At 40.5% G+C, this 23,308-nt stretch overlaps 1 protein-coding gene across 2 annotated transcripts; it reads left to right on the top strand.

The window, feature by feature from the left end:
* The first annotated feature begins 355 nt into the window (after nt 1–355).
* Nucleotides 356–17,109, top strand: LOC102383587 (golgin subfamily B member 1-like). Of its 2 annotated transcripts, XM_006037144.3 has the most exons (7): nt 356–754; nt 3,233–3,416; nt 4,273–4,427; nt 7,010–7,172; nt 10,273–10,431; nt 13,606–13,773; nt 15,643–17,109. In XM_006037144.3, the coding sequence occupies exons 2-7, from the start codon at nt 3,327–3,329 to the stop codon at nt 15,844–15,846; spliced, it is 939 nt and encodes a 312-aa protein (XP_006037206.1). In that variant the 5' UTR covers nt 356–754; nt 3,233–3,326; the 3' UTR covers nt 15,847–17,109. The 2 variants fall into 2 exon arrangements, with proteins under 2 accessions (XP_006037206.1, XP_014382011.1); XM_014526525.2 differs by lacking the exon at nt 356–754 and having other exon boundaries at nt 798–3,416.
* Nucleotides 17,110–23,308: the final 6,199 nt, after the last annotated feature.

Genomic DNA, 23,308 nt, shown 5'->3' with positions numbered 1-23,308 from the left:
CTGGGGAGGAGGGGGCAGGGCCAACACTGCTTGGCTGGAACAGACGGCCCTGCCCTGCCCTGCCCAGCCCAGCCCAGGGCTACTGGGATGCTGGAGGACTCTGATTTATCTTAAACCAGGAAGAGGTAAGAAACAAAATTTCCACAAACCGGTTTGACCTCAATCAGTTAAGTCTGATATTACATTCAACCAGATTTATCTCAAACTGGTTTCAGCCATTTTGAAACTGTATGTGCACTGTTTTTATGTTCTGTTACAGGTTTGAACCAGTTTCTGATGACTTAAACCAGTTTATGTGGAACTTCTGTCCCTAGCCAGGGTGACTACATATGAAAAAATACCTTGTAGATTTAAATGTTTTCCTTTCATACAAAATATGAGTATATTGTATATGTTAGCCATCCATTAAATAATAGGAGTATGATTGTTTGAAATACGCTGCTTAGGTTTCAGATGAATCCTTATAATTTGTAAACCATTTTGTGTTTATTGTACTAAATTGGAATTAGGTTGTGCTAATTCCAAAATATAGTTTTGTGCCAATGCCATATTATACTTTATATGTAATTGTGAAGGATTATCTACAGCTCATAAATAACTGCAAAAAATCCATCCTTAACTGAACCAGGAAGGGGTCAGATTCATTTACAAGGATTTACTAACTGGGAAGCCTACACCACAGAGACTGAACAAAGGAAGTGACAGCTGTGGTTGACTAGGTTGCTAGAAGGCAGAACTCAGAGATACCTGACAGGTAGGAAAACCATAAAAGTTGGGGTTTCCTGTGGAATAGAGTAGCTTTCTCAAAAACAGAAAGTATAAGATTGGATCCTGGGAAGAAAATCTTTTACTCATATCTTTCAGATTACTGTATTGAAAGGCTGAAATTGACTATCTTGTTGAAATGAGAACCTCTGTTACATGATTCCCCATTTTACTTGGGCAACCCAGTTTTTAAAACAAAAAAGCTTAATGAATTATTGCATGCATATGTTGCATTATTTTTGGTTCTTTTTTGGTTTCTGGTATAAGTAGCTTGTGACTTCAATCACAGAGGGTTAGGCAATGGCTCTGTTAAAATGTTAATAATTTGTACTGTCCGTCTGGCTAATTAGATGTGTGTGAAGAATTTTAGATGTTTGAAGGTAATAAATTAAGTGCTAAGATCATTGAGTCTCAATATAATCATTAGTAAATATTTCAAGACTCATCTATGTTAGTTTTTTGCGCATGATAGCTAGGTTGCATATTTCAATATATAGAACTCATATTCTGTATTAGAAGGATAGTGTAGTTCAGCAGAAATTTCTATCTAGTGGTTAAAGAATAATTAAAATAGTCCTGGCTGTCAATATGTAATCTGCTCCTTGCCATGATGGGATTTAAAACAGTCGCCTTCTTGTAAGTTTCTTTTTAGTGAGTATGAATTTATTTTACACAAAAAAACATGACCATTGCAATTTCCTCTTCTTCTGATTTGTATCCTGCTGTGGTCACAGGTGAATAATAAGGAAAGATAATCAGAAACATAAAGAAAGAAAAAGGATTCAGAGTTAGTAAATTTGAAACAAGTTGTATCTACAGATATCCATTATACTATAAATTTGTACACATTTTCAGAAAAAGTAAAAAATATGTTCACATTTAAGTATAAACGTTTTTGCAAAACAAGATTTGTATTTTTTAAATTACCAGTTTAAAATATATATAGATTTGGCACCATCAAGTGGTAAAATAATGTACTACCACTTCAGATCAGCAGTCAGTATCTGAGGGAGCGGTATGCAGAACAGACATAGTAGTAACACACAAGAACTATACATCTAAGATTTGGGGGTTTTTTCAGTTTATTCAGTTCTCTTTTTCTGAGTTTTTTTAGATTAACTCAGACATAAAATTGCTGGATTTAAGCACATGTTTAAGAGCAATTTTAGGAATAGCTATTGATTTTTCAATTTTAGGACTAATCCAGTCCAATTACCAGGAAGATTCCTGGGCGTTTAGGGTGTAGTAAAAGAAGAAAACCTCTCCATCTGGCCTTGATCTGGGCTGCTCTAGATATTGCAGTCTTAAGGGTGAAGTAAAACTTGTGACCTTACTGCATGTAACTTCTATGACCCTGCTTCCACCTATCCATCACTTCTAGTCAGCTCATGAAGAGTTAATTGATGCAAATGGGGACCAGATCTCTCAGATTCTTATTCCATTGTAATAATAATAGTATCAGATGTGATAAATACATTGTCTCAAGAGTCTGTATTCTAAAAAGACAGAGGAAATATATGGAAAGTGGGGTGAAAGGGTAGTTTTCCCTATTTTTGTTTTCAGTAAAATCATAACTGTTTCTTAGCTGGCACATTACATGATCTTTATGAATTAGTAATATTGGCCAAGCAGTCTCATGTCCAATCTTGTATTTTGTAATTTTTTTTCAGTGATTGTTGATAAATTTAATGGAAATAATATTACAATTTAGTTTTCTTCTTCTTGATTTTTTAGCATAGCAATCAGGGATTTTTTCAAACGTGGAGTATGTCTGGCAACTATTAAGAAAATGACATTGTAGTATTATGCAAATGTAACTTTGCCCTTTCACCATCTCGACTAGAATTCATCATAATTTTCAATATAAATATATTTCAAGCTAATACATTTATTAAGGTTACTTAGAAGGGAGCATCACAGAGAATCATTTAAATATACTTATGCAGATGAATACATAAAGATTCTGATAACAAATGAAGAAGCTATGTGCTTTTCTCTCATTTTCCCTTCCATGTAACAATTTAAAATCGCTCATCTTAAAAAATGGGAATATAATTAATATTGTGCATTATTAGCATCCGTGTTCATTGTCTTCTCTGTTGGTTACAGAATAATGCTTGAACATGGGTAACTGAATGAAGAAAGTTTGCAAGAGACAATTGTAAGGAGTCAGGAAGAGTAGAAAACATATAGAGGGTATCACAGAGGAGTAAAACTATTTAATTCATAAAAAATTACTTATGCTAGGACAGTTCTCTCCTGCATTTAGAAGAGAGTCTTAATTAATTTGATCAAATAAAATATTGGCTGATATATTAGATAAAATGATACATTATTAATCTTCCTAACTGGTGTCAAAAGATTTAAAAGTTTAGCAAAATCTTGACCTATTTATGTGGGAAAAAGTTGAAATTATTAAAAGCACCCCTTAATCACTTTATTACTTAATCACTTTATCACTCATTAGAACTTCATTCTAAAGAAAAGCAGCCTTAGTAGAAGAGATCGTACAACTGAAGAAAAGGAAAGAACAGGCATATAGAGAAACATCTGACAAAGAAATGGAGATACTTTGTGCTAAGCAGGAGTTGAAACAGCAAGAGACCAACCTGAGTAACAGTGAACAGAAAGTCCTTGCGATACAGTCAAAGGTATGGTGTCTGGTGTTCACTGATGAATAATCAGCATCTTTTGTGAGGACTGAATTTTATTTGAGGCAGGAATAGAAATCAGTGTTATATTTACTATTACTGACAGTAGCTAGAATTCAGTGGATTAGGAAATAATTTTTTTTATTATCATCATAACTTTTAGCTTATATTTCTGTTGAGCTATTTGTAAGTAAAATCTTGTTATAATAGGCAGAAAAATAAGAATAAGAGACAAAAAAGAAGGCAAATACAGATCATTAATACAAGCATTTCTATCATCACTAATACTCATTTACAGTTACTAGTTACAGCTTATACAGTTACTACATAAACTGCAGTCAAACAAGTGCTTATACACATTAACAGTCCAAATAGCCCAGATGATTTCAATAAGACTACTCATGCTTAAAATTACTGGCATGTTTAAGTGTCTGCAGGTCACAGCTGCCCCTTTCATATTATTTTGCTGTTTTTTCAGGATTCAGGTATATATGGTTACTTCAAATAGTTTCTCATTTTTCAAATACTTCTATTAGATGTAGTAAACTCAAGTCCCAACCATATACTTAGGGATTATATTTAGATCTTTTGCCACCAAAAGCATGGTCTCCTACCGCTTGGGCTTTATGTATCTAGTCTAGTTTCAAATATAAATATGATAAGCCCAACATTTATTCAGAATACTAGCCAGTTTAACAGTAGCCGAGTTAGTTTGAACCAGATTAATTATTGGAAATACTTGATGGTTAATGTAGTATATTTTATTCGCTGTTTTAAAAATAAACATAATATATGCCTTGATTTCAGTATTCATTCTGTGGCAATTTTGTTTCCTTTTATGCATTTGGACACCAAGTTGAAGCAGCGGTCAGAGCAGCAGAAGGCAGTGGAGGTGCGGCTTTCTGAAAAGAGAATGGAACTTTTGAAATTGCAAACTGCAGTGCATGAAACGGAGGACAAAATACTTAAAAAAACAGCAGTGATACATGACCAGATCACGCATAATATCAGGTATTAGCTAAGTTATTTGGAAGGTTTTGAGAGAATGGTTGGGATTTGGCATTTACTAACTCATTCAGCTTCAGTTTACCAGTTTCACTTTTCATTATGGTTGAATTCACTTTAAGTTGGCATCCATTTTTTTTGTAACAGATCCCATGGAATCATAATGTGTTGATGTCAGTTCTCGCCCATTTGCCAAAAGATATTACACTCCTTTGGTTTTTCAGGAGAAAGACAAAAGACAAGGAGAAAATAGAAGCCTGCCTTTTCCTTAACAGTGGCAGTCCCTCCAGTGAGATTGATTAATGCAAATAGGGCAATGTAGGAGAGCTTGTACTACAGCTCCCTGTATACAGTCTAATAGACAGACTAGGTCACCATGGTTAACAATTGGGCATTCTTCAGGAGCTTTCTTCCTTTAAAAAAGACAGTACTTTTGACAAAGTGGAAAATATTTTTAAAGGATTCTATCATTTGGTTGATAGAATCTTTTATGCAAGACTACAAAGCTACCCTTATGATGGGTTTAATATTGTCATACAGTATTAAACTTCTGAAAGAGAAGATCTCGAATGTAAAATACCACAAGTTTTATTCTTTAAGCAAAGAATGTTTTAGGTGTTTGCCTTCATTTAGAATTATAATACACAAAATAGCTTATGTGATACAAAATATGTTTGAAGGGGGGTTTTTGCCACTTAGTTGATAAAGAATTCTGTTATATTTGTAGTAGCCTTTGCAGTAGTCTGGTATGGGAACCTTCAGGCTACCATCCATGTGCCTAGGACATATTCTTCTACCTTCCCTCTGATTCAGCCTCACTGCCCTTCAGGGATGCTGGAGATAAATCCCTCAGTGTGCAGTATACTTAACATTAAAACAATACCATTGTGTGAATAAGAGCAGGCCTCCTTCAGTATCAGATGTGATTACAAAAGGAAATCCCTGTGGGGAGCAATATTTCCCAGCATTGGGGATATGAGCCATTTAATATGCTTAGATATGCAGATCAGCATCTTCTAAATGAATTGAGTCCAAACAGCTCCAGCCCAGCTTGTTTTGTCCCATGTATGGTGCAAACCAACCTTTTTGTTGTCTAGAATGTAATGCAGCTTCAGAGTGCTGAGTTCTGATTTTTACATCCTGGACAGTCAGCTCTTGTCATGGCTAAGGGCTTCGGTTTGGTTGTGTTCAAATGCTGCAGGGATCATATTTCTTCACTGTTGGTCTCTCTTCTCTGTTCTCTCTGTCTTATCACAAAGCAAACTTCAGGCAGAAAGAATAGGATCCCTGTTAGTCCCAACAGTGCATCACAGCTGACTGGCCCATGGCCAACCTATAATGTTACAGCTAATTCCCTGTTTTTGTTCTGGATGACCCTCCTGCACTCCAACAGGTATCAAGTTTTCTGTAACCAGTCTCTTTACTGCTACCCCATCCCTAACTGCTCATAGCTTTCTGTAAAGGGAAAGCTGTACACTGTCCACATAATTATTTATTTCTAATGCCCCTCTCACTTCAGCATCTAGAACTGACTACATCTGGAGATTGAATTATTAGTGGGGACAGGCCAGTGTACTCTCAGATCTTTATGCCGTGTCACCAGCAGAAGAACAGCCATAAATCATATACCTCTGAGACTGACCAGAAAGAAGTTGATACAGCTTAACATGAAACAAATCCCACTTATACTACAAAAACAAATAGAAGGATCAGGGGAGGAGGAGTGAACTTTTTGCTCTGAATTGAATAGTTCAGTGCTTGAGAGAATAAGCAGGAAGGGCAGAAAGCTACAGATGTGCCTAGGATGCAAGTAGTAGAGGAAAAATACAATGTACCCTCCAGCTGCTTTTTTGTTTTTCTGGTGTTGGGCAACAGCTGCTTAACTGTCTGCTATACCCTTGCTGCTCTACACCAGTTGAGGTTCATAAAGTAGTAAGATCTGGCCCTAAAATATTGAATCAAAATGATTTTTAAGATTGATACTACAAACGTACACACCTTCACACTTGTAGAACTTTCACACGGTAGCATGCTCTTTGGTTTTCTTATATACGGTCGATGTCTGTAATACTTTTCAATTTTTTTAATTTAGAAATAATTCTATAACTTTAGTGTCCTAGGAGTTTTTAAATGATGTCATATATATTTAAATATTTGAGTCTTGCTAATTTCCTTGCTCTCTGTTTTGAGAGAAAAAGAATGCGCGCGTGTATGTGCATTATGAAGTAATTCTCCATTGTTACCGCAGGGTACCTCCTACGAGCAAGATGTGCCTTGCTAGTGAGTCAACCCCGTTTTTAGAATTTATTGTTATTTAATAGGCATAGATAGATTTTGATAATAGAACTCAACAAGTTCATTTGGTTTTTTGACAGATGTTGCATATACTGTTTATGAAAAATGCTGGATTTTGATTAAATTATTCATAGCATTTGAGAAATCTGCATGAAATGTCCTATCTTTAAGACCTGACCAGTTTTTTGTAATATTGTAATGTGCATAATTTTTAAAAAGCATATGGCTTCTTAGTAATGCTCAGATGGAATTTTTTAAAATAATAATAAGCCTTTCTCTCTCTCTTTGATTAGAGGTGAGATAAGTTTTCTTCATCAGCAAGTGCGAGAGAGAGAGCTACTGGCAGAGCAGGATCGTTTCTTAAGAAACAAAATTATGGGTGATTATGCATCCCTGACCAAAGAAAATACTATGCTGAGATCCCAGCTCTTGGAGCTAAAAAAGCAACTGGACATAGTAAGGATAGGATACGGAAAGAGCAGTACATCCTACATAAAATTAAAATTTAAGAGATAAGTTAAAGTTTTAATAAAATTCATAAAGTTAAGATTTAGGAGATTACATAGACTGAACTAACCTGATGGTGCTTTTCCAATGCATTATGTTAAAAATACATATTTTTGCCATGCAGTAATGTTCAGACTTTACTAAGTTCATGTTTATTGTTTGCAACTCTGTAGGACATCTGATCCAAATTAAATGGTATCTGTAAACTTCTGAAGGTAAATAAATGGCCAGTTAAATTCTTTCTTCCTTTCTATTTCTGGAGGGACAAAACATTCATTGTTTTGAAATGCAGGCACATAATTATGCAATTCCCTCATTTTTATTTAAATATTCAGACTCTTGTTGAATCTTCCTGATACTTGGAGTTGGTATCTTTTTTGCACTTTGATGATGATAGCAGATCAGAAAATTTGTATATCAGAGTCTGTTGGTGTGCATCCTTGGCATCATCATTCACAGAGGTGTCGTGAATCAGAGCAGCCGCCGGCAGCCGCCTGACACACACCAGAGTGTTTAGATTTAGAGCTCGGCAGGCGGGTAGTGATGGATGGAGTGGAATTAACCAGGCACAGACACGTGTAGGTTACAGGAGTTTGTTTACTTACGTCGCCTAGATAGTGATGGACGACGCAGGCGAGCCTTTGTTCCGTTACAGCTTCGGTTACAGAATTGAGTATACGCATATAACTTCGGTTACAGAGTCGAGTACACGCACGCAGTTAGGTTACAACGAGATAACGACGGACGTGGCGCTGGGAACGTACGGTCGCGCTTGCAAGACTTTCTATGTCAATATTTTACGCTGACGGGGCGATTGATTGGGAATTGATCAATTTCCCAATTCTCTGGTGACAAGCACAGGTGTTTCCTGTGAGATCCCCAGAGCTCTCCGACTTGGGCGGAAACCGTTAAACTATTTATAGGCAGAGGTGTTTTACAGGAATATCCAATGGTGAACCGTTATATGGAATCTTTAATTTTTTGGCAGGTGGCAGCTCTTTGTCTCCTCAGGTTACAAGGTAGTGGGTTAGGTTTCTCTACCTGTTACGTGTGTGCTATGTGTGAGGAGCTTACGTTTATCTTTGGACCAATTATATATAGTTTCCCCTAGCATTTTATTTCAGCTGACCAATTATCTACAGTACTCCGGCCACGTTTTGTTTCAAGGAATTTTTGGCAGGGATGTCTTTTAACCCTTAGTCGTCAAAATGAGGATGATTTGAATGGTATCTCTTGCTTAGTGACATGGGCACAATTTAATTGGGTTGTGACAAGAGGCACAAATGTCATTGCAACCACAGTTGTCTCTAAGTTGCCCATGACAGTAAAAGTGAATCAGTCTGTGTCTGCATAGTGCCCTTCAGTACATTTTCCAAACCTAGCCTCTCATGGCTGAATAGAATTGATTCCCCTTTTTCATCTTTATTTTTTTCATTAAATATATTTTTTTGTTTGAAAACATATTTTTTCTGAAGGTTTTGAACCACAGCTGCTTAAAATGAAGAATACAAAGGCTTTAAACATGATGCTGATTTCAGAATTTGGTTTGGCATTGAAGGCTCTAGGCTAAGAGGCACTCAGACTATGCAAGTGTTCTTAAATGTGGTCACAGACTAAAGACATTGTTTAGTTTTATGGGATAACTCCAACTACTCAACTTCCAGGAGCTAGAAGAGCCAAGTTCTGGCAGATTTTCTCAGCAGCAAGTCTGTTTCCAATCATGAATGGTATCTTCAGACTGATAAGTGAACAGTATGGAAACCCCATTATAAATGTGTTCACCACCAAAAAGAACACATAGTAATTCTATTTGGTTTGATTTAGTTGTTTTGGTCCAGTAGGGCCAGAGTCCAAAATATTTTTGTATGCCATGAGATTAGGCTCACATCTAATATACAGAGTGATATAGGAAGCTGAAAAGGGACTTTTGATCTTGATAGCTCCTGTTTGACCAAGGACATTCTGAATTAACAGACCTCTAACAAAAGTAATTTTGGCTTGCTATGCACCTGCTGACTAGATGTAGTATCAAAACACAATCTGTACCTTATACGCAGGGCAGATGGCTGACTGGTTGAGTTCTGTTGATAGGCTGTTCTTTCCAGTAACAAGAAATCACACTGCAAAATAAACCTTATTCCTCAGGATTTTCAGTTTGGGTAGTAACCACAACCTTGATCAATTGGGTGTTCCTGTTCCCCAGATCCTTAATTTCCATTCAGGATCTGAAGCTTCCAGGACTGTTACTTAATTCAGCAAAAGTCAAACTTTCCTTCAAGATGGACATTTTTTTGTCTTTTCTTTCCATAACCCTATCCTTTTCCAGAGTGAGGAAACTTCATGGTTACATTTTTCTTGAAGAAGATAAAGCTGTTTAGATAATCCTGCCTTTTCCTTGATGTTTTTACTATGTCTAATAGATGAGACATTTCTTCCTGGAGAATATTTAAATGAATTATTGCATGTATATCAATAATGTATTGTATAGCTGATACATTTGTTTCTCCAAATACTAAAGCTCATTGACCTAGAGCCCAGAATTCTTCATTTGCCTGCTCCAGAAATATGAACATATCTGAGATCTGCAAAGAAGCCACTTGGAGTAATTCCGTAACTTTTGTTGAACATGTTTTCTTTGACCTGGTCACAAGATCAAATGACAAATTTAGAAGGGCAGTATTACAGCCATTGTTTAGTTAGTGGACTACCCAATCCAATGTGAAGATGGGGTGCTGCTTGCAAACAACTAATAGAGTAGTCCCTAGCCCATGTCACTATCAATGGGAGATTAGCTTATTTTTTATTAGGTATTAAAATGGATTAGAAGTATTTATTTGAAGTGTTTCCTTTTATCAGTTTTTTTGCAAGAGGGTTTGCTGTTTAAGTCTTCATGGAAGTTCATTGTCTTGGTGTTGATCCTTAGCATAGCACATTTCATTGTGGACATGTGCATATTCAATCCACAGCTGAAAGATACTAAGCTTTTGAGAATGAATTAATTGTGTTTTAGTAGATTTTAATGAAGCTATGTTTTTACAATGCATTTCAGGAGAGAGCACTCGGGGAAGAAAGCTATACATCACATTCTTCCAGCATTACTCAGCTTCTAACCATGAAGGACCATGAAGAGGATCTACAGCGTGAAATCAAGAGACACCAAGAGCTTTTGATGAAAGAAAAGAACAACTTCCAAGACCTTATGGAAAAGGTAGTCTGTAACTAAACTGATTTTCTAAATGCATCTTCATTATTCGAAGATGAGGGATGATTCTTAGCTGTAAGATTCTTTTGTTAAGAAGTATGTGGTGGAGCACCACTTAGGGATGTGGCAAGCTCTGGGGGAGCTTGGTGACTGAGCAGCAGGGAGAACCCTCCCCAGGAACCATATTAAGGGGGAAGGTGGGTGTCGGGGCACTCGGGGTGCTCTGCCACTGTAAGAACTGGGGCAGGCAGGAGACAGATGAGTGGCCTGGCGAGCGGCCATCTTAAGCCTCAGGCCAGCAGGGCTGGAGGCAGCAGTTGCTGCCTAGTGCTGAGGAACGCACATCTCCCAGTGGAGCTGCTGTTCCACAGACGGTACAGAGGTAAGGGCAGGAGCTATGAGGTGGGTTGAAGGTTCCTAGTCCCAGGCATGACCTAAAACTGCACCCTGCCGTGATAGGGAGGCCTGGTGGTCCTTCCTGTGGTGGGGCAGGGCCAGCAAATGCCAGGTGCGAGGACAATCATGGTGAAAGGCTGTTCGGGGCACTTTAATAACCCCTGCTCCCACCATCTGGTGGATTACTACTAACATCAGAGAGAGCTGGTCCAGGTATGTCCATGTGGGACACCTGAGCCTGTTGGGGTGCAAGGCCCAAAGTGGGTAGTGGGGCCAAGCATGGCTATGGCCACCTGAGCCCGTGTGGGGTGTAAGACCCTGGAGAGTGAGCGGTTTGGGCCAGGCAAACCAAAGAGTGGCACCTGAGCCTGCAGGGGTGTTCTACACCAGGCCTCAGAGAAGAGGGTGGAGGATGTGGCTTAGTGGAGGCGGAGGTGCAGAGTGGGGTGCAGAGGGGTACTCGAAGGCCTGCACAAGAGGGGCCATGGTGAGGCCCTGGAGAGAGGAGTGAGTAGAGAGGTATTTGGGACGCCCTGCAAGTAAGGGGCCTGAGCTGAGATAAGGCCCTGCGAGAGAGGGGCGTGAGCTGCGTCCCTGTGAGCAGGGCACTTGAGTATAGATCCTGCTAACAGGGGACCTAGTTAGGTCCAGGTAAGCCTTTAGGCACCTGAGGCCAATTGGGGGATGGCAGAGGAGGAGAGATGAACAATGGGGTGAGTCATGAGCCCCTTGATTGAGAGCAGCTGGGTGAGTGACCTGGCAAGAGACTAGAGTCAGACCAGTGTTTTGCAAACCGTCCAGAGCTCATTCAGATGAGGGTGGTGGGAGATGCTCAAAAGGCTGTGTGATTGTTGGCTGGGGAGGGAAGGGAACCAAGCCTGAGGACCCTCCAGGTGAGGGCAGGGTGAGTGTGGCCCCAGGGAAAGGGAGGCAGTTTGAGTGAGGCCTAGCAAGGGAAGTATGAAAGAGACAGGGTGAGAGCCGGTGGAGTGAGAGAGGCCTCAATGAGAGGGAGGCGGTACAAGTGTGGTCCATGATAGTGCAGAACGCAAGAGGCCTAACATTGTGCTGAGTTGGACCTGGCCTCAGGCCAGAGCAAAGCACAGCTGTTAGAAACATCTGCTAGGCTTTGGATGCAGTACAGGGGTGGTTGGAGCTGCATACATAGGCCCAGGAGAACAGGGCATTCAGTGGGCAGCCTCCTGCCTAATTAAGACCTTAATTATTTAATAACAAGGCATGGCAGGCGAGATAGGTGGGCGGCATGCCCAGAGGCAGTGGAAGACCAGCACTGTGGCTGGCTGGGGACCTCCCACATTTGTAACAAAGTTGTGTTAACAAAGTTGTGTTAACAAGATTATTTTCATTTACTTCAAAAGCTCATAGTGGTCTGTTTATCTTATTGAAGACAGACTCGATTGTAATTTCTTTTTCAGTGTCTGGAACTGCTGACCATGAATCAGAAATGTGCTGGTGTTTTCAATTTGGTGTAATTTTATTTACTGTTCAATGGTCATGGACCTCTAGACCACATTCTCTCTTTTACAGTCAAAGGTTTTCCCATTGGAGTACTCTCTTTCTGCCTTAGTCTCTTGTTCTGGGGTCATCATGTAGCATCACTGTTTCCTGTTTCACTTTAACCCCTACTCTCATTGTACTGACCCTATCAGGGCAGAATATGCAGACTCCAACAGAGATACTACCAGTGGTTTGGTTTTGTTGTTCAGACAGTTTAGTGCTCTGCCATGAAGTAGAAGCATTTTTTCTTGCCCTCTGAACTTTAGTTTCTTGTGTGCTAACATAATAATGCTGTAGATTACCTGACCTATGTCACCAGCCCACAAATAATTAATACAATACCAAACACTCATTCAGGACCATTCCCTAAGGGCACAGTTTACTAACACAGGTATAAAACAGTAGACAAAATATCTACACAATAAAGTTCTTCTGCCCATCTTAATTTCCAGGAGCTTTTATTTCTTGCTGCTAAAAAGCTTGACACCTCTTTCTCCTCAATTCTCCAGCTTCAGGGACTGCAGGAGATTGTCTTTCTTCTGCTGATCAATCTGAGCTCTCTACACAGATGGCACCCTTCACAGATGAGTCAACCAAACAGGGATGGCTGGCTCTAACCCTCTAGAGGGTTTTGGGTTTTTTGTTTTGTTTGTTGATTACAGGTTGTTCTGCTATTAATTTGCAAATAAACCCACTGTTGATTGCCAATGTAACTGCTGTACATAAAAATAACTGAAATTGGAAAGTACTTCAGCATTCTCATGTCACAGGCAAGCAGGGTACCAACAAAAGTGATGGGTCTTCTGGGTAGGAGTAAAGAGGCAGTGAGTTGCTGTTATTGAACACTCCTATTGATAGTGCTCTTAAATGTTATCACAGACAGAAAGTGCTGATGGTGGCTGTTTTGGATAGGGATATATGAAAAAAATGGCTGCTTTATAATCCAGAAGTGAGGAAAAGAAGACCAAAGTTCAATTCCTGAATATAGATAAGTTATCCCAGAAAGATCCCAAGCTTGAATGTCTTTACATTATTTAAAATTGACTTTTAAATAAACAGAATATGAGGAAAGTGGCATAATCTCCGGTGTTCAAAAAGCTTGCATGATAGGAAGATTTTTTTTGCTTTATGTAAACTGTCAATTGTATTTGAGATTGATTCAAGCTTGTGGGTGGGGTCTTATGTCTATATAGAATATAATTACTGACCACTATTTAATATAGTTAAACCTACATCTTTGCTGCTTGTTTTGGCTTGTTCTCGCAGATTCATATTTTGGAAAAAGGAAGAACATCTCTTGACTTAAGTATTGCAACAATGAATAGTCGAACAGCTGAACTGAAGGGTATGCTGGCTAAAGAGGAACAAGATAATATTGAACTGCAAAGAGATAAAGCTTTATTGATTGATCTTGTATCTAATTTACAAAACCAGGTAAATTACTTTATTTAATTTATGCAATGAAGTTAGAACCCATTCCAAATTTTATTGAAATAAGTGGGAATGTTATGATCTGATCCAGCATACCCTTACTGCAGGTTTCCTGGGTTTCTGTGATGCCCTGGCCACCATTCAGACTTTCCTTTTCATTCAAAGCTCCAATGGAGACTAGACTTGGAAGCACCCCCTTCCACCCCTTTCCAGATGCATTCTCCATTAAGTACAGAGAAGGTGAATCTAGTAATAGGATTGAATCACATACACAATAATCATTATTTATCATCTGTATTGCTTCAGTTACCAGGACCCCAGTATGCTAGATACTGTGCAAACCTGAACTAAAAGAAAACCTGTCCCAAGGAGCTTACAGTCTAAAGAACTGCTTAGTTACTGTTGTTTGTTGTATCCTGACACACAGATATTTTATGTTATCTTGTGTATTTTAATTTGCAAAACTGTGATAATTATTAAGTATACTTTGGATACAAATATATATGAGAAATTGCAAATGGTAACTTTACAAAGTGTACTTTATTTTCATTTTGAAGATGTTAACAAATTAACATCAAGTAGATATTAAAAATTTAACTTAAATGCAAACTAATAAAGAACTTTTAATGTGAGGAAGTGAATGACTAGTACTCTGTGCAAAAGCAAGATATCCTGATGTCTTCCACCTTCATAGGTTGAAATAAAAACTGTCCAGTATCACCCTGGCATTTCCCATCCATGTCTGTAACTAGAAAGCCCTTATCTCTCAAAGTTGACAAATCTAATTTTTTTACACTAGATAAACTTCCACATTCATTGTGAGTTGCCGTTTTTCCCATGATGTCACTTCAGATATGTGCTGTAGGTTTATTTAATGCATGATCATATAGCCTAGATAACTGAAAATCTGTGCCAAAATGCTGTTCATTCTGAGACTACCTGCTTGTGATGGGTGTGAGTCATGTACCACAGTTCTGTCTCATTATACAGCAGGAAATTAATGAGAGTTGAGCGCACTCAGCAGGCACAGACAGAAATGCAGCTCCCAGACCTAATTCATGGAGCTTTACAGAAGGCACCATAAGTTAGACTGATCTTCCTGACTCAACACACATCAGCTGTTGGGTTGGGAGGGTGGGTGAGTGATTGAGCTTTAATTTAGAGCCCATCCAGGGAGAGAAGGTGCATCAGGGGAGTGCAGAGTGGGGGCTCCAATCTACCTGCCACACCCTCCAGCACCAGCTGGGCAACCCCCAGAATGAACTCTCTTCACTCCCTTCCCCCCTCCCATTCTGAAAACAGCAACAGGAACAGAGCTGGGCTACATCTGCTGAGCTCTGTTTCCGGCACATGCAGACAGAAGTTAATGAAGGCACTTCACATGGGAGTGCCTTCATCTCAACCCTTATGTAATGAGGGTTCAGATTGTGGCAGGATTGGACCCTTTTAAAGTGTTCAGCAAACATGCACTTGTGTGGTCACAGCTGTAGAGCTATTTCAGAGACCAGATTGGGCAAAAATTGTCACTTTGGCGCCTAGCACATCTTGCAGTGCCATGCCCTTAATTTCAGCAGAAAGGATGTAAGGTTGATAACATAAAACAAGTAAAGGTTGTAAACCACTTAAGGTTTTCACTAAATTGAATGTTATGACTTTAGTATGCATGTCATTAGGAGATTTAAAAAAAATCTTGTGATATATATGAAATATTTCTAATAAAACTACGTATTTGCATTTGATTACTGTATGTCTTTAAAAACTGCAACCTAAAAATGCACACGTGCAGGTTTCATCAGAATTTAGAAATTGAAATAATTTAGTTTTATTCCATTTGACCATTTTTTGTTTCAACTTACGTTTCCCTCATTACAGCTTGTTGGGAGGGACAGTAAACTTTCTCAAGCCTCAGCTATGATGCTGCAGCTTGATGAGAATATTTCAGCATTGAAAAGGAAGCATGAGTTACATCAGTCTCTTCAGTCAGAAAAGTGGCAGGAAATCTCCAAAATGGCAAGTTCGATGAGGAAACTCACAAAATCTATGACGGATGTAGCTGAAATCATGGGCAAATATTAGGCTGTGTGATGTGATCAGTAGATGTTATTCTTTGGATAGAAAATCGAGCACTTTACTACAAAATGAATTAATTTCAGCAGGGTATCCATTTTTACAATCACATTTGTTTCCAAAACAATTTCAGGGATTTAACATAAAAGGAGAATATTCATATGTAAATAAGCTGTTTCTTTTTCACTATTTTTGATGCCACCAGAAATATTATAAACAATATCAATTTGTTTTCTCAAATGTATTAGAAAATCTAATAAATGTAAGTCTAGTAACATTGTGATATTATATAGGTTCTTTTTACACAATCATGAATAAGGTATCTTAGATGGAAAAATAATTTATCTTGAAGACTTTATTAACAAATCAATCTGATGTATTGAAAGAAAGCAAATTTAGATCTAAGATATAGGCCTAGAATGGATGTTTAATTCTGCTCTGCAAAGTGTGTGACTAAGCTTTTCAAAGATGCAGTTCAGAGGGACATTAGATGCACAGAGAGTATAGATGTCCAGTTTTCATTTAAACAGAAATAACTTTGAGAGAATCTCCACCCTTCATTTTAAATAAGATGTATTAATTGTACTCTAGTCGGTGAAAAAATTATAGAAAGAAAGAGAATAATATTTCTGCTGTTTCACAGAGTTAGGGTCATATCCTGTCATTAGTGTACTTGATTTTTTTTAATGCGAAATACCCATCAGCTTAAAAGGTATTTTTGTACAGACCTACTCCAAATAAGATGTCTCTATATCTGCATATCTGTTTAAAAAGAGATGAAACACATAAATCCATTCTTTTCACAACCACTACTGCTTTCACCTTTTCATAAATAGTAGACTGTAACCCAAAGAAATGTACAAATCTCAAAGGGACAGGATTGCTGGGAAAACTTATTCATAATTTAATATTTTACAATAATTCAAACTCAAAAGTAAAAGCATATGCATATTAAAGCAAACCTTTTCTAACATGTATATAAAATAAAGCTGCCTTAGGCAGATCTGATGCTTTAAAGTTTTGCCCTAAAAAAGAAAAGTTGAGTTGTAGTATGTGAGAGCATTAAATGAGAAAAGTATGAGTTGTAAATCTTGTTGGTCTAATAAAAGATATCATCTCTAGTACAAGTCCTGATTGCCTTTTCCTCTAGACCAATACGGCTACAACCTGGATAGCTGAGCTGTAGTATGGAATCTGTACTTTCCAGTGTTCAGAATTGTTTTCCAATAAACAGTCATTTTTCCTACTTGTAAATGGTTGCTTCAAATTACGCTGTACAACTGTTTTCTTTCATTCTTTTTTTTCTTAATTAAAGAAATTAAAATGAAACGTTTCATACTGTGTAGACCCACAAGCAAGGGTCTAATATTTCCCTTGCCTGAAGTTACCTTTTTGTAACTTTAATGTTGTACTTAAGCCTCTGACAAGGCCAGGGGGAGCTGAGAACACTCAGCACCCAGATCTTACGCTGTAAGATCCTATGACAAGGAACAGTCTTTAACAAATATATATAATTAACAGGCAACCATACATGTGACATTGATAAAAAAATAATAGGAACATAGGAAACTAGAATTGGAAGGGACTTCACAAAGTCATCTAGTCCAGCACCCCGATCAAAGCAGGATCATCCCTGACTAAGCCATCCCAGTCAAATGTTTGACTACCTGCTCCTGAAAATTTCAAGGGATGGCAATTCCACAGCTTCCCTCATACTTAGAAAGTTCTTTTTAATCTTCAACTTAAATAAATGTCCTCTACCGTGGTTTGAGGCCATTACTCCTAGTCCTGTCCCCTGTGGCCATGGAGAAAAGTATATCTCATCCTCTTTATAATCACACTTCAAGTATTTCAAATACCAGGTTATTTAAAAAAGAAAAGCAAAACTCTAGAATTCTTGGTTCAGAGACCTTTTATTAGACCAACTAAGAAATTGCAAAGAAAACCCATCTTTATACAATTCTAGAGTCTTGATAAGCATATTTCAGCATTGAAAAGGAAGCATGAGCTACATCAGTCTCAGCAGTTTCTTAGTTGGTCTAATAAAAGCTATTATCTCTGAACCAAGAATTCTAGAGTTTTCAATTTCTTTTTGTCTCAGACCAACACGGCTATCAAATATATCCCTGGTTATTTCAAACTATCAACTTGTCCATCAAGAATGATGGGAGAAGCAGGGCCAGCAGGGGCAGAGCCCTGCGTCCGGCCCTGTGCCCCCCTCCCCGTCCCACGTCAGATCCATGCCCTCTCTTTCAGGTCCGACCCTGCCCCCCACACCCTGGTTTGGGTCCGACTGTGCTCCATCCCCTCTCCCCCTTTTGGGTCCAACCCCACCCTCCAATTCGGGTCTGACCCCGCTCCCCCCTGCTTTAGGTCTGACCCTGCCACACCCCCCCCTGCGTCCGGCCCTGTGCCCCCCTCCCCGTCCCACGTCAGATCCATGCCCTCTCTTTCAGGTCCGACCCTGCCCCCCACACCCTGGTTTGGGTCCGACTGTGCTCCATCCCCTCTCCCCCTTTTGGGTCCAACCCCACCCTCCAATTCGGGTCTGACCCCGCTCCCCCCTGCTTTAGGTCTGACCCTGCCACACCCCCCTCACCCCCATTCAGGTCTAACCCTGCTCCTTCCTCCCTCACCCCCAGTTTGGATACCCCGCTTCCCCCCTCCCCCCAGTTTGGGTCTGACCCCACCCCACCCTTTCCCCCTGGCTTGGGTCTGACCCTGCTCCCCCTCTCCCCCGCTTCAGGTCCAACCCCACTACGACAGAGGGGCTCTTGCTTTTCCTCAGTTGGCCCCACCACTTTTAAAATGCTCTACCTACATTTATTTTGCCTCTGTGGAGGGAGCCCCTGCACCAGAGGCTGCAGGAGGAGGTGGGGCCAACAGAGGGGCTCCCATTTTAACTCAGCTGGCCCTGCCCCCAGCCACCCGGCTAATCGGTGCTTGTGCAATTGTACAAACAGACAGACTAAGCCCTTTATTATATTAGAATACTATTATCACATCCCCCACTCATAATATCATAGTGCTTAGGGCTGGAAGGAACCTAAACAGATCATCAGGTCTGACCCCTTGCCCCAGGCAGGAATGGGTGCCGGGGTCATATCACCCCAGCCAAATACCTGTCCAGCTTCCTCTTGAAGACCCCCAAGGTAGGAGAGAGCACTACCTCACTTGGGAGCCCATACCAGAGCCTGGCAGTCTTGAAGACCCCCAAGGTAGGGGAGAGCACCACCTCCTTTGGGAGCCCATTCCAGAGCCTGGCAGCCCTAACCGTAAAGTAATGTCTCCTGATGTCCAGCCTGAACCTTCTCTCTAACAGTTTGTGGCCATTATTCCTAGTTACCCCAGGTGGTGCCGGGGGAACGGAACCTCCCCCAAATCCCACTGGTCCCCCCTGATGAGTTTGTACATGGCCACCAGATCCCCTCTCAGCCTTCTCTTGTGGAGGCTGACCAGGTTCAGGCCATTTAGCCTCTCCTCATAGGGCTTGCCCCGCTGCCCCCTGACCATACAAGTGGTCAATGCTAGCCACATCCCTCTTGAAGTGCGGCGCCCAGAACTGGATGCAGTACTCCAACTGTGGCCTGACCAATGCTGCATAGAGGGGAAGGATCACCTTCCTGGACCTGCTTGTGATGCATCTGTAGATGCATGACAAGGTGCGATTAGCCTTATTGACCGCTTCCTCGCATTGGCGGGTCATGTTCATCCTGGAGTCAACAATGACTCCAAGATCCCTTTCAGCCACCATGTTGATAAGAAGGGTGTTCCCCAGCCTATAGGTTTGTTGCTGGGTCCTTCTCTCTAGCTGCAGCACCTTGCACTAGTCTGCGTTGAATTCCATCCTATTCTCATCCGCCCACCTCTGTAACCAGTCTAGATCTAGCTGGATTCTGTCCCTCCCCTCCAGCGTGCCCACCTCGCCCCACAACTTGGTGTCATCAGTGAATTTGGACAGCGTGCATTCCGCACCCACATCCAGATCACTGATAAAGATGTTGCACATTACAGGCCCCAGGACTGAGCCCTGGGGGCTCCACTGCCCACATCCCTCCAGGTCGAAAATGACTTGTCCACCACCACTCCCATGGGTGTGACCATCTAGCCAGTTTGCCACCCATCTGACTGTGTAGGCATCAATGCCACAGTCACCTAGTTCTTTTAAGAGAATGTGGGAAACGGTGTTAAAGGCCTTCTTAAAGTCCAGGAAGACGACATCCACCCCAACACCCTCGTCCAGGGACTTTGTGGCCTGACCAGGTTAGTCAGATAGGACCTGCCCTCAATGAACCTGTGTTAGTTGCCCCTGAGCATTACCTCCCTTGCTGGGCCCCCACAGACGTGCTCCTTGATAATTTTCTCAAAGGTCTTCCCAAGGACCGAGGTAAGACTGACTGGCCTATAATTGCCGGGGTCCTCCTTTCTCCCCTTCTTGTAAATGGGGACCACATTGGCCCTTTTCCAATCCTCTGGTACCTGGCCAGTGCCCCATGAGTGCTCATAGAGGGGGGCTCGCTATGACCCCTGCCAATTCCCTCAGCACCCTTGGGTGAAGAGCATTTAGACCTACTGATTTAAACACGTCCAGCCGTCCCTGACCCTAGGCATGGCAGTGCCTCCTCTGGGTCCGTCTGCAATTCTAGTGGTGGAGATGTCCTGGTCTCTGTTCAGGAATATGGAGGCAAAGAATTTGTTAAAGAGGTCAGCTTTTTCGTTTGCCGCAATCACTAGATTGCCAAGCCTGTCCTGTAGGGGCCTCACATTACCTGGTGCTGCCTTCTTACTGCCTATGTATTTGAAAAATAAATTGTTATTATCCTTAATTTTGGTCACTGGCCCTAGCTCCATCTCTGCCTTGGCCTTCCTAACAGCCTCCTTCCAGTCCTGAGCAACAGAGGTGTAATCCTCCTTGGTGATAGCCCCTTGCTTCTACTGTTTGTACATCTCCTATAATTCAGGCTTGTCCATGATTTGAACCCAGGCCCTCTAAGCAAGAATCATACCCCTAGACCAACAAGCCCTCAGTCTTTTCTTTCCCAGATTAAACCGTCCTGGTTTTTTCAGACTTTCTTCCTAAATCATGTATCCCAGACCTCTAATGATTTGCTGGACTCTTTCCAATCTGTCCACTTACTTCCTGAAGTGTGGGGGCCCAAACTGGACACAGTACTCCAGGTGAGGTCTTGCCAGTGCGGAATAGACCAAAAGAACTACTTCCCTTAATATGCCCCAGTATGCTGTTGGCTTTTTTTTTTGTTTTTTTGCAACAATAGCCCACCATAGGCTTACATTTAGCTTATGGTCCAACTCCTCCACAAATCCTCCACAAAATACAATTACCCAGGATACTGGAATTGGGAAATAGCTATGAAATTACTGAAGTAAAAACTGAAGCATTCTGCAGTCTACCCTGAACTACATATTAACAATCTTCATTCTTGAATATACTCTTATATAGAAGTGCCCCAGCTACTATTAAATACTAAGATGTGCATGTATATATCCAACAATGTACAGAAAAACTTTGTTTTTTAAATTAGGTAAATAATAAATATGAAGGAAAATTTCAGTATTTACAGCATTTCTTTGACCTTTTCAGTATCCTTACTAAGCGAAATATCTTGACTATCAGATACATTGAGTTTAGCCAGTTATAAATCATATGTATATACCTAAGGCTGTAGAAGGTTTTCTACAGTACAATTGCCACCACATAAACTTAGAACTGTTTGTTCATATGTGATTAGCACTCAAGGGATTCATAATCTAATAACGTTGGATGTTTGGTGCTTCATAAAATGGAGAAGACACAATTTGCTGCCTCTGTAAATGAACACATCAGCCAATTCAGTGAATGGAATAAAAAAAAAGAATTGATTCTGGCAAAAAATACATAGCCAGAGGTTAGTGGGGGGGTTTTAGATATCTTAATTGAATAATGTGTTAAGTGTTGTAATAGAAATGGAGGAGGGAAGGAATTGAAATTAAGAGATTGGTTTGTGAACCAGCTCAGGAAGCTGAAGGTAATCCCTCTAGCAGTCCTTTTGTTTCAACACAAGCAAAAACAGTAAAGACTTTTTTTTCACATGTATATATGTACTTCAAAGCAGGTATGACTGAGCATGTGTAGACTAAATTTATTCAATAAGATTGCACCATTCTTATGATTGCACCATTCAATAAGATTACACCAAAAGAGACCAGGGGGTCGTGACAGAGTCATAGAATGAACATGAGCCACCAATGCAACACCGTAGCCAGCAAAGCAAATAAGACACTGGCATGCATTCACCAATGCATCTCAAGCAAGACTAAGGATGTCATTCTCTCGCTCTACTCAGCTTTGGTGAGGCCGCAACTAAAGTACTGCATCCAGTTCTGGGTGCCACACTTCAGGAAGGATGTGGAGAAGCCTGAGAGAGTCCAAAGGAGGGCCACGTGCATGATTAGAAGTCTGGAGAGCAGGCCGTATGAGGAGAGTTCAACCTGGGACTGTTCAACCTGGGAAAGAGAAGACTTAGAGGGGACTTGGTGGTAGCCTATAAGTATATAAGAGGCGTACATCAGGGCCTGGGGGAGCATTTGTTCACCAAGGCACCCTGGGGGAAGACAAGGAACAACGGTCATAAATTGCTAGAGGATCGCTTTAGATTGGACATAAGAAAAAACTTCTTCATGGTTTGAGTGTCCAGGGTCTGGAACAGACTCCCCACCTCAGAGGAGGTACAAGCACCTACTCTGGAAATTTTCAAAAAATGTCTTCAAAAGGGTGTCCAGCTCAGGGTGGCGGAACCTGATGATCTTGTGAGATCCCTTCCAGCCCCTAACATCTATGAATCTGCAGTCCCTGTTCAAACTAGAATATGATGTCTACTGGCTAGACTTTTCATTGCAATTGAAATAAATCCAATGTGTTAAGTTGCTATGTGATATGCATGAGGCATAACCTCTACAACAGAAGAGCTTAAAAAGAGCCCAAAAGAATTTAAGGGCTAGATCCAAAAATGGATTTAGGCACTGCCAAGCTGAGTACTAAGATACCTACTATATAAGCCGCTGACACCCAGACTGGAATCTAAAGGTTTGTTTAAGGTCTGTAGTCTCCCTATATACAATGTATAGGCAGAGTTGGAAGTCTTAGAATGGGATCCAAATCAGCTGGTGTGCTGAGCTGGAAGCCACCTAGAATAAGCTCCTCAAAAGGGGAGCAACCTGGAGTTATCCAGTAGGAAACACTGGACACATCTACATAAGATGCTTAATACACAGAAAACTAATTCTACTGCGCATTAGTGTGGCAGGCAAAGCCTGTGCTAATATGCAGTAGATTTAGTTTAAGGCACATTAATGTCACTAAAAAAAGGTTTATCTGTGTTAATGCTCGAGCAGTAGCGCCGATTACAGCACATTAAGTTAGTACCTGTCATTACATAAACTTAATGAGCTGTAATTATGGCGTATTAATGAA

Source organism: Alligator sinensis, unplaced genomic scaffold, assembly GCF_000455745.1.
Source record: "Alligator sinensis unplaced genomic scaffold, ASM45574v1 scaffold152_1, whole genome shotgun sequence".
Taxonomy (NCBI): Eukaryota; Metazoa; Chordata; order Crocodylia; family Alligatoridae; genus Alligator; species Alligator sinensis.
This window is presented reverse-complemented; position numbering and strand designations above follow the sequence as displayed.

What these genes read in the sequence shown, in the direction of transcription:
- LOC102383587 (XM_006037144.3), top strand. Translation starts at nt 3,327, where the DNA reads ATGGAGATACTTTGTGCTAAGCAGGAGTTGAAACAGCAAGAGACCAAC. An exon ending in TAAAAAAGCAACTGGACATA is followed by an intron (nt 7,173 to 10,272) that starts GTAAGGATAGGA and finishes AATGCATTTCAG; the next exon opens with GAGAGAGCACTCGGGGAAGA. An exon ending in TCCAAGACCTTATGGAAAAG is followed by an intron (nt 10,432 to 13,605) that starts GTAGTCTGTAAC and finishes TTGTTCTCGCAG; the next exon opens with ATTCATATTTTGGAAAAAGG.